The sequence below is a fragment of the Lycium ferocissimum genome, chromosome 12 (assembly GCF_029784015.1).
Source record: "Lycium ferocissimum isolate CSIRO_LF1 chromosome 12, AGI_CSIRO_Lferr_CH_V1, whole genome shotgun sequence".
NCBI lineage: Eukaryota > Viridiplantae > Streptophyta > Magnoliopsida > Solanales > Solanaceae > Lycium > Lycium ferocissimum.
This window is the reverse complement of record NC_081353.1, coordinates 40,979,315-40,988,099: the sequence shown is the minus strand read 5'-3', so window position 1 is coordinate 40,988,099 and position 8,785 is coordinate 40,979,315. Positions and strand designations below refer to the sequence as shown.

The following is an 8,785-nucleotide window of genomic DNA, read 5'->3' as shown; positions in this document are numbered from 1 at the left end:
AATTGGGTTTGGCGGGGGGGGGGGGGGGGGGAGAAAAGGGTCAATTTTACTAATTATTCGAAATAGGATGATTTTGTCCACCATTTATTTTTGGGATAATTTCAATAATATACGGTCTAAAATAAAAAATTACATCATTGTAGCCATATTTATAACATCCGCATAGTCAATTTTTCACGGTATACAATATTATATTTATATAATAATATACAACTTTATACTCATAATGTATCAACTTGTATAAAAGTGTAATAGTATATAAGAGATGTTTATACATATTTTTACACTGTTATACAAATTATATAAACTTATACAAAAATTGATTTTGATCCCTTACGAATCTCCATCCGAAATAGGTCAAATCTTTTTCGAATAGCTTTAAATCTACACATCCTTAAAAAAAAGACCAGATTTATATGTAATCTCTACAGATTTGAATATAAGAAACATGGAAGAAAAATACGAAGAAGCATTAAGTCGCCGACGATCTTATGGCTTCAGATGGATGAAATCGATTAAATCAATCACTGGTTCTTCAAGATTATGCAGAGCAAAAACACGAGAGAGAACTGAAATTACTTAAAATTACACGCGCAAAGGACACGAGAGCGGATTGAAATTGCTTTGCAAGGAAATAGAGGGGGAGCAAATATTTCTGTATCGAATAGAAGGGATAATGCTGCAGTAGCAAGTCGCCGACAGTATGGGCACGTGGCGAAATGTGTAGCGGTGAAATCATGAGGGGAGATTGCGGAGAAGGAGCTGATGATGGCTAAATCGGGTTAAAAAAATTAAAAATAGGCTAAAATGGGTAATTAGTCTTCCCTAATTATCATAGAGTGTAAACATCCCTTTATTTTAGCACATAAAACCCTCCCTATTAGCTAGGTAATTAAAAAATACTCATGCTTTTTTATTTTTATTTTTTTTTAGGAAGGGAAAATGGGGATTTGCAGGGGTGGGGTGCGGGGAAAGATTACAAGCTGGGGAATCGAAATCTCACCAACAAATTAAAAGTTCAGATACCTAATTAACTGAACTACTAAAATCTCAAAAAGAAAAATAAGGGTATAATTAGCTAGGTAATTCAAAAATGCTCATCCTTTTTAATTTTAATTTTTTAATTATATAGGGGTAGAAAGGGCGGGTGTGGGGGGTGGGGGGGGGGGGGGGGGGGGGAATGTCACGCCCTGAATCATGGCCTGAGCGCAACACGGCTCTCGGGCCTTGCTTGCATGTGTCCGAGCGAACCTCATGGCTTGCTTGTCAACATGGGCATCAAAACAACATAATCTATATGATGCAATTTAAATGAATCATGAAAACGTAATTGCGGAATAAATTTTTGAAGTAATCTCATAGCATGAAAAATCATGAAAAACATAATAGTCTGCAATCATAAAAGCACAACTGACTCTGTGAACTAACATCTGTCTATGAAACCTCTAAAACATGTCTGAATACTAACTACCAGGACATGGCCCTGGACTACCATAAACTGAATACTAGTGCAAACTCCATGTTGAACCCCGAGAGAAGTGGGACTCACCAATAAGCAGATAACTAAGGTGATCCTACTGCGCAGGTGTATGCTCCTGAAAACCGGTATCTACACTGTGAAGTGCAGGCCCCGAGCAAAAAGGGACGTTAGTACACTGTGAATAGTACTAGTATGTAAAACTTGCTGAAATGAAGAACATGACACAATATAGGTATAGGACATGAACTGAAACTGAATATAACTTGAACATGAGCATGAAGCGTGAGTAAAGTCTGAAAACAGTAAATCAATAGAAATACATGTATATATAACTGCTTGTAACGTGGGGAATGCTATAGTATAACCGACAACATGATCTAGTACTTGCGTCCTACCAGCAAAACACTCACACCTTGCCAGGGATACGAGACTTAAGTAATAATAAGTATGTAAGGATCCAAACTGCATAATGAAGGTGTTGCCTCCTTGCTAACAACCCTTATTCTACGGTGGCTACGTAGTTTCAGGCTTTACTGAGCCTTCCTGGTAACTAAGCAAATCCTAAAACATGTGAATTATCATGATAGCTTGTGAGATCATGGTTTCATGAGATACTTGTCATAGTCTTGCAAACATGTTAATAATAATAATAATAATAATAATAATAATAATAATAATAATAATAATAATAATAATAATAATAATAATCATAAATACATATAGTTATCTTGAAAACATAAATAAAACCATAAAGTTTAATAAAAACATAATGAGAATGCATGAGGATGAATTCATGATTCACGGATTAAGCTTGGGTTCCTAATAACCGTAATGGAAGATTAGGAATACAATAATGGATATAGATACACAATTCATGATCATAATTACATAACTATGAGCTACCAATATGTTGGATTTAATGCCCTAGGATTTGAACTTCATAGAATGTAAGAAAATAAAAATAAAAGAAACGAGGCATGGGGAAGAACGTAGAGATTCCCACATGTAGATAGAAGTTCTACATACCTTGATAGAGTTCCAAGCTTGAAACAATTCCATAGGGTTTAGACCTTGAGCCTTGAGTTTAGGTTTTTCTTGGAAACTCTAGATTAGGAATAATGATTTCTTGCTTAGATTATTAGAGTATATATTAGAATTGATTTGGAAGGGCTTGGATTAACTTACCTTGATGTTTTGGATTGTTGCTAGGGCTTGGAATTGTGAATAATGAAATAAAAGAACTAAAGGCTTGAATTTATACTAAAGTGAGGCGGAAAATTATATGGACACTTATACGGTCCGTATAAAGTTATACGGTCCGTATAATATGACCATATTTTATCATGGCACAAAACAAAATGTCGAGTTGAAATTTCATGAAATATGGACGAATTATACGGTCCGTATAAAATTATATGGACCGTATAACTCGTTCGTATAACATGACCAGTGAGCGGACTGCTCTGCAATCCTTCAGTAAAATGGCCATAACTTTTTATACAGATGTCTCCTTGACCTCCATAATATACCGTTGGAAAGCTATTTCAAAGGGCTACAACTTTTATCAAGGAAGTTTTCCCAGATTCTTAATTAATAAAGGGGTTATGATCGCTGGAAATAAGACCTTCTACAAACTCACTTGCAAACATGCCCATAGAGTGGCTTCCAACTTTGTTTTGCCCAAAGACGCTTCTTATGACTTGATTAGTTTTCAAGACACTTCCTATAACCCTCATATTGGTTCCATTATATTATCATCTTACGAGTCAAACCTTAGCACGAAGCTACGAGGTGTTACAGGGGGTTACAAGTTGAGGAATCCAAATCTCACTAACAAATTAAAAGTTCAGATAGCCAACTAACTGAACTATTAAGATCTCAAAAAGAAAAATAAGGGTATTAGCTAGGCAATTCAAAATGCTCAACCTATTATAAAAATAGGGATAATTTCAGATAGCTTATCTCATGCATGTTTAGCTTTATAACACTAACCTCCCTTATAATTTCAAGTATTACACTAACCACCTTCTTTTGAATTTTTTATAATGGCACTTGTTTTAATGTTAAACTTTTTATAAAGTTCCAAAAATACCCTATTTGTGGCCTTATTAAATACTCCCTTTGTCTCAATTTATGTAAATGTGTTTGATGGACACGTCGTTTAAGAAAAAAAAAGAAAGACATTTGAAACTTGTGATCTAAAATAAGTCATAAAAATTTATGTGGCTATAAATCATTTCATTAAGGGTAAAATGAAAAGTTTGAAGTTAAATTGTTATAAAGATGTCATTTTTTTTAAGACAGATTAAAAACGAAAATAGTGTCACATAAATTGGGATGGAGGGAGTACAAAATGAGGAAATAAGATCTCTTTGACCTCTTACAATTTAAATAGAAGAAAATGATTTTTTTCCAGATATCTTATGTGTTTCTTTTAAATCTCTTATGTTTAAAAAATGAAGATCTCTTATAAAAGGGCCATAAAACTAAAAAAAAATTTGTAAAGGGTCAGATAACCATTTTTCCCATGAGGAAATAAGATCTCTTGACCTGGCTACATTTCATTCAAGTTTTTACCATATTTGATTTTCTTTTTAACTTTGATTCACGTGGACAATCAAATCAGCCCATGCAAGAATTGTATCATGTTTCAAAATCTAACGAAACCACAAGAATAGATAAGTCTTTTTCTGGGGTAGAAAATGATATACGTGCGACCAAAAATGTTCAGTATACTCGGCCTGCAAATACTTTACTTTATTATAAACTAGACTAGACCAAAAGAAAAAAATGTAAATAGTAATTCTCCATCTAAAACACGAGATAACACATTTTTAGTTAGTTAGTTTGATCAATTTTTCACTAGAGAATAATGAATAAATCCTGCTGAAATACAGAAACTATATGGTTTGAGTATAGATATCAAATTGGAGTACCCTTTGCACCGTTACTAAACAGTTAACAATATTTACTAAAAACAAATTGTAATAACCGTTTTGTACCTTAAAATTTTAATACGTAATTGAAAAAACTACATCTAAGAATTTAATATGTTTGAGTAGCAGCAAGTTCTAGTAATAGCTCATATGGACTTGTGATCATGCGGACAATTCTTGTTTGTAGCACAGGAAGCCTTTGACAGATAAAAGCTAGGTCTTTCTTTGGGAATTTACTCATGCTTACCATTGTAGAAATTCTATAAATAATCTCCCGTTGTAAAATTTCTTTCTAGATTTTTTTTTTCTCTATTGGATAGTTAAAGAGGGACAAGGAAGAAAAAGCACAGAAAAGAGGGATGCGATGAGCTAAGTTGCCAGACTCTTCACTTTCGGTGCCGTACCGTGTCGACAACGTGGGTGTGGGATCTGTACCGGATATGGTTAAACGATTTGGGGCTTCGACCAAAATCAATAGAGAAATTCGAGACAGATATAATGATTGCTGAATGTGCAATGAACTCAAGAAGATAAACATGTACTATACCACTCGGTATATATAAATATGCAATGCACGTACCGAGAAACTAGTAGAAGATCGGCCAATGCAGCTTGTATATCGAGCCCTCGCTAGCTGGATAGTAAAACTATCTTTGTATGTAAGTAGAGTTATTCCCGGTTTTAGAGGAGACTTTGGTGACAATTCTATTGATCAGTTCAGGCTTGCTGGACTGTTATATCCCTATAGTTAAGTCGTGATAATACAAACATTTTTTCAAAAATAACTCTCTTATTATTCAAGGTATGGACATAGATCCAACTTTTAATGCTTCACACCATTTATTACAACTAAGAAATGACTCACAGTGTGGGGAGGGCATGGATTTCTGCATTAAAAAGGGCTCCTAGTATGAGGAACACATATATTATTATTAAATAAGATGAAAACATTACAGAATTCAAGTGCAGAAAATGTTAGTGATCTTTATAACAATTATTTTTGTGAGAAATGCTATGAAGTATCTGACAACCCCCCCCCCCCCCCCCCCCCCCCCCCACCCCCCCCAACCAACAACAACACAAAAAAAAAAAAAAAAAAAAGAGGGTATCCAATCCTTCCTTGGCATCATGCCGTGGTTTCTAGAAATGGATAGTCAGTATAGCCGACAACAGGATCAGATGTATAGAATGTCTCCCTGTTATACTTGTTGAGAGGTGCATCGAGCTCAAATCGTCTTGGTAAATCTGGATTGGCTAAGAATAGACGCCCATATGCGACAAGATCAGCTCGGTCTTCAACCACAGCTTTGTTTCCATCCTCTCTATCGTAACCACCAGCAACCATAAAAGTACCTTTAAATGCCTTCCTCATGGGTACAAGGCTTTCAGGACATTCAAACTTTTCCCCAGCTGTTTTCATCCTAGGCTCAACCATGTGGCAATAAGCAATGCCGTACTTATTCAAGGATTCAGCCATGTAAAGTCCCAAAGCGCTTGGGTTTGAGTCTTCTGCATCCATGTAGTTAGCAAATGGGGAAAGCCTTATTCCGACTCTGTCAGCTCCTATCTCGTTTACAACTGCTTCAACAATTTCTAGTGCAAATCTGCAACGGTTCTCTAAAGACCCTCCATATCGGTCAGTTCGATCATTGACTTGGTCTTTCATAAACTGGTCGATTAGATAGCCATGAGCTCCATGGATCTCAACCCCATCAAATCCTACAAATTGAACAGAATACAGAAGACATACTTTCTTTGAAAGAGGGTGACAAGTACTGATGTGACAGCCAGTAATTATGTTGTGATGATTACCAAAATGTTTCTTATTTCTCTGTTGTAATGTTTGCAGCAAAGTTCTAATTCAATATTCAGCTATGTCAGTTGCGGCAAATGTCTAAATATATACAATATGAAATGAATTTACATATCATGAATTTACATATTCGAAAAAAGTTAGTACCAACTTATTCCTTCATAGAACATGTTAAAACATCATCCGATTGTTACCAAGTTTGCCAAATGGTTTAGATAAACAATAGATAGAGAGAACTTTTTATATGTGCACATCACATGAGTCACTCGAATGATTCAAATAATTAATGGTCAGTTCCTCTCATGCCTGTGCTTTTCATTCTTAGGAACTCACAATCCAATAGTGACTTTCTTTATCTTTTCTTTCAAGTTACATTTTCTAGTTCAGACCTGACATATTATCAAGGGGAACAAAGATTTTCTTATCCAGAGTTTCAGACTGAAACAGAATTACATTAAAGCAGTGAACTTGACAAGGAATTGTTACCTGCTTCTATGGCATTTCTAGCAGCAAGCCGAAAATCGTTAACAATCTGAGGAATTTCATCTGTTGTCAGTCGCCGTGGTGGTGTAAATTCTACAATATCCAGGCCATTGGAACGAATTTGAGGTGTTAATGGCGTGTCTGTGCAGGAGACAGGATCCTGTCCATTGCGCTGAAAATCTGTACAAAGAAGTGATCAGTTAATTAAGAAGCACAGAAGTTACATTTAGGGGGTGTTTTGGCATGGAGGAAAATATTTTTCAATTTTCTCATGTTTGGGTGGTCAAAATGTTTTGGAAAACAGTTTCCCTAGGAAAACAAATTTCTTAAAAATGACTTCCCTAATGTAAGTAGGGAAAATAAGTTCCACAACTGATGTTCCAAGTTTTCCTCCCACCTCCCAACGCCCTCAATCGTCACCCCTTGACCATCCAGCTACCCGCCAGCCCTGAACCCCGACCCTCACCCCATGGAACCCCGATCACGTTTTGATAAATTACATATAAATACTCTTGGGATAATATTTTTTGCTTGCTTACCAAACACTAGAAAATAAGTAATAAGAAGTCCACTTGTTTTCCAAGAAAACATTTTAGTTCATACCAAACACACCCTTAGTGATATATTTTTTCTCAGTGTTAAATATGATTTGACAAAATGGCTAAAACCATGGGAGAAAAGTTAGTTACCTTTGTTGGAAGCTCTCCCTACATGCCAAATTTGAGAAAAGAAGATTCCTCCTTTGGCATGGACTGCATTTACAATTGGTTTCCAGGCCTCAACTTGCTCCTTTGTCCATATACCAGGTGTGTCTTTAGACCTTCAATCAATAGGCATTAAGAAAGTGTATTTTGTGAGATGTATGCTAGGAAACTAGAACTAAGCTTATTGAGAACTTGGTAAATTGCAGGAACTAAAGTTACCCTTGGGCAGTCTCAGAAATTACTGTGGCCTCTGCTATTAGAAGACCCCCTTTTGTGGTTCTTTGTGAGTAATAAAGGATAGCATGTGGCTGAGGAACACTGCCATATGATCTCTGCCTTGCTAATGGTGCCAAGACAACCCTGAAAAGGTGTTTGCTAGGATGTATTAGAGAAAATAATACATATATTAGCTTTCATTATTTATTCCTCATTTGGTAGTGTTACTAATATTCAGTACTATTCTTATACATAGGAAACCATGGTATTAGCAATGCAAACACTATTAATACATGGATAAGCATGGTTAAAGACAAAACTGCCCTTAATGCACCAAACTGAACAATGGATAAGAACTAATCTCAGCATAACTAATCTCCAAGTATGATTAATCTCAGCATTACTAATACACCATATTCGGTACTATTCTTATACTCATACTCTTTCAAACGACCCAATAGAGTGCTATAAGAACCACAACATCTTTATCCATCAAATACATTGGACTATGCAATAATAGAATGTCAAAACTCAATGCTAGAATAATACACTTGTAAATAACAGAGTAAATTTCAATGCTCCTGCATCTTTAGATGATGCCAGGGAGATAAGAAACTGCCAGAGTCTGTATTCTCCATTTTCTCATTGTAGTGTTTTCACGTGAAAAAATCAAGAAGTTTCCCAACATTTCAATGGAAACGTGTTTCCCACCGTGTATTTTCCCAGTGAACTGGTTCGGTGGAAAAATCATGTTTTATAACACAAATTTTCCACTGAATGTCTGATGGAAAAACCTCTATTTTTTAGTACTGATATCGGTATCTCCCAATGTGAATAATCTGGAAGAATCAAACATCAAATGACGAACAAAAAATGTAAAAAAGAAAAAAAGAAGAACAGAAAATCGAAATGGATCTGGAAAAAGAATACCTATGAGATAACTGAAAGTTTCCCATTTTATGAGAAGTTAGTAGAGGGATGCATTGTTTCTCTTGGGAAACTTCACCAGCTTTGTTTTCCATTTTGGGCTATTTCTTGTTTTTGTTACAGTACAAGTTTAGCAAAGGAGAAACTGAGACATGTGGGAGTGGAGCCAAAATGAAGCATTTCAGTTGTCCCAAAATGAAGCATCTTCTCAGAGTTTCCCACAACA

At 35.5% G+C, this 8,785-nt stretch overlaps 1 protein-coding gene across 2 annotated transcripts; it reads right to left on the bottom strand.

Moving 5' to 3' along the window:
- Positions 1–5,479: 5,479 nt before the first annotated feature.
- On the bottom strand, positions 5,480–8,785 carry LOC132040059 (12-oxophytodienoate reductase 1-like). 2 transcript variants are annotated; one of them, XM_059430670.1, is made up of 5 exons: positions 8,563–8,785; positions 7,636–7,791; positions 7,402–7,532; positions 6,716–6,892; positions 5,480–6,135 (listed from the first exon to the last, which is right to left on the bottom strand). In XM_059430670.1, exons 1-5 carry the CDS (start codon positions 8,652–8,654, stop codon positions 5,543–5,545), a joined length of 1,149 nt encoding a protein of 382 aa, XP_059286653.1. In that variant the 5' UTR covers positions 8,655–8,785; the 3' UTR covers positions 5,480–5,542. The 2 variants fall into 2 exon arrangements, with proteins under 2 accessions (XP_059286653.1, XP_059286654.1); XM_059430671.1 differs by having other exon boundaries at positions 5,481–6,135; positions 7,636–7,776.

Bases quoted from the DNA above. Each gene is read 5' to 3' on its own strand.
- LOC132040059 (XM_059430670.1), bottom strand. From the start codon at position 8,654: ATGGAAAACAAAGCTGGTGAAGTTTCCCAAGAGAAACAATGCATCCCT. The intron at 7,533-7,635 runs GTAACTTTAGTT...TATTGATTGAAG, and splicing joins ATTTCTGAGACTGCCCAAGG to GTCTAAAGACACACCTGGTA. The intron at 6,136-6,715 runs GTAACAATTCCT...TTCAATTTGTAG, and splicing joins TAGAAATGCCATAGAAGCAG to GATTTGATGGGGTTGAGATC.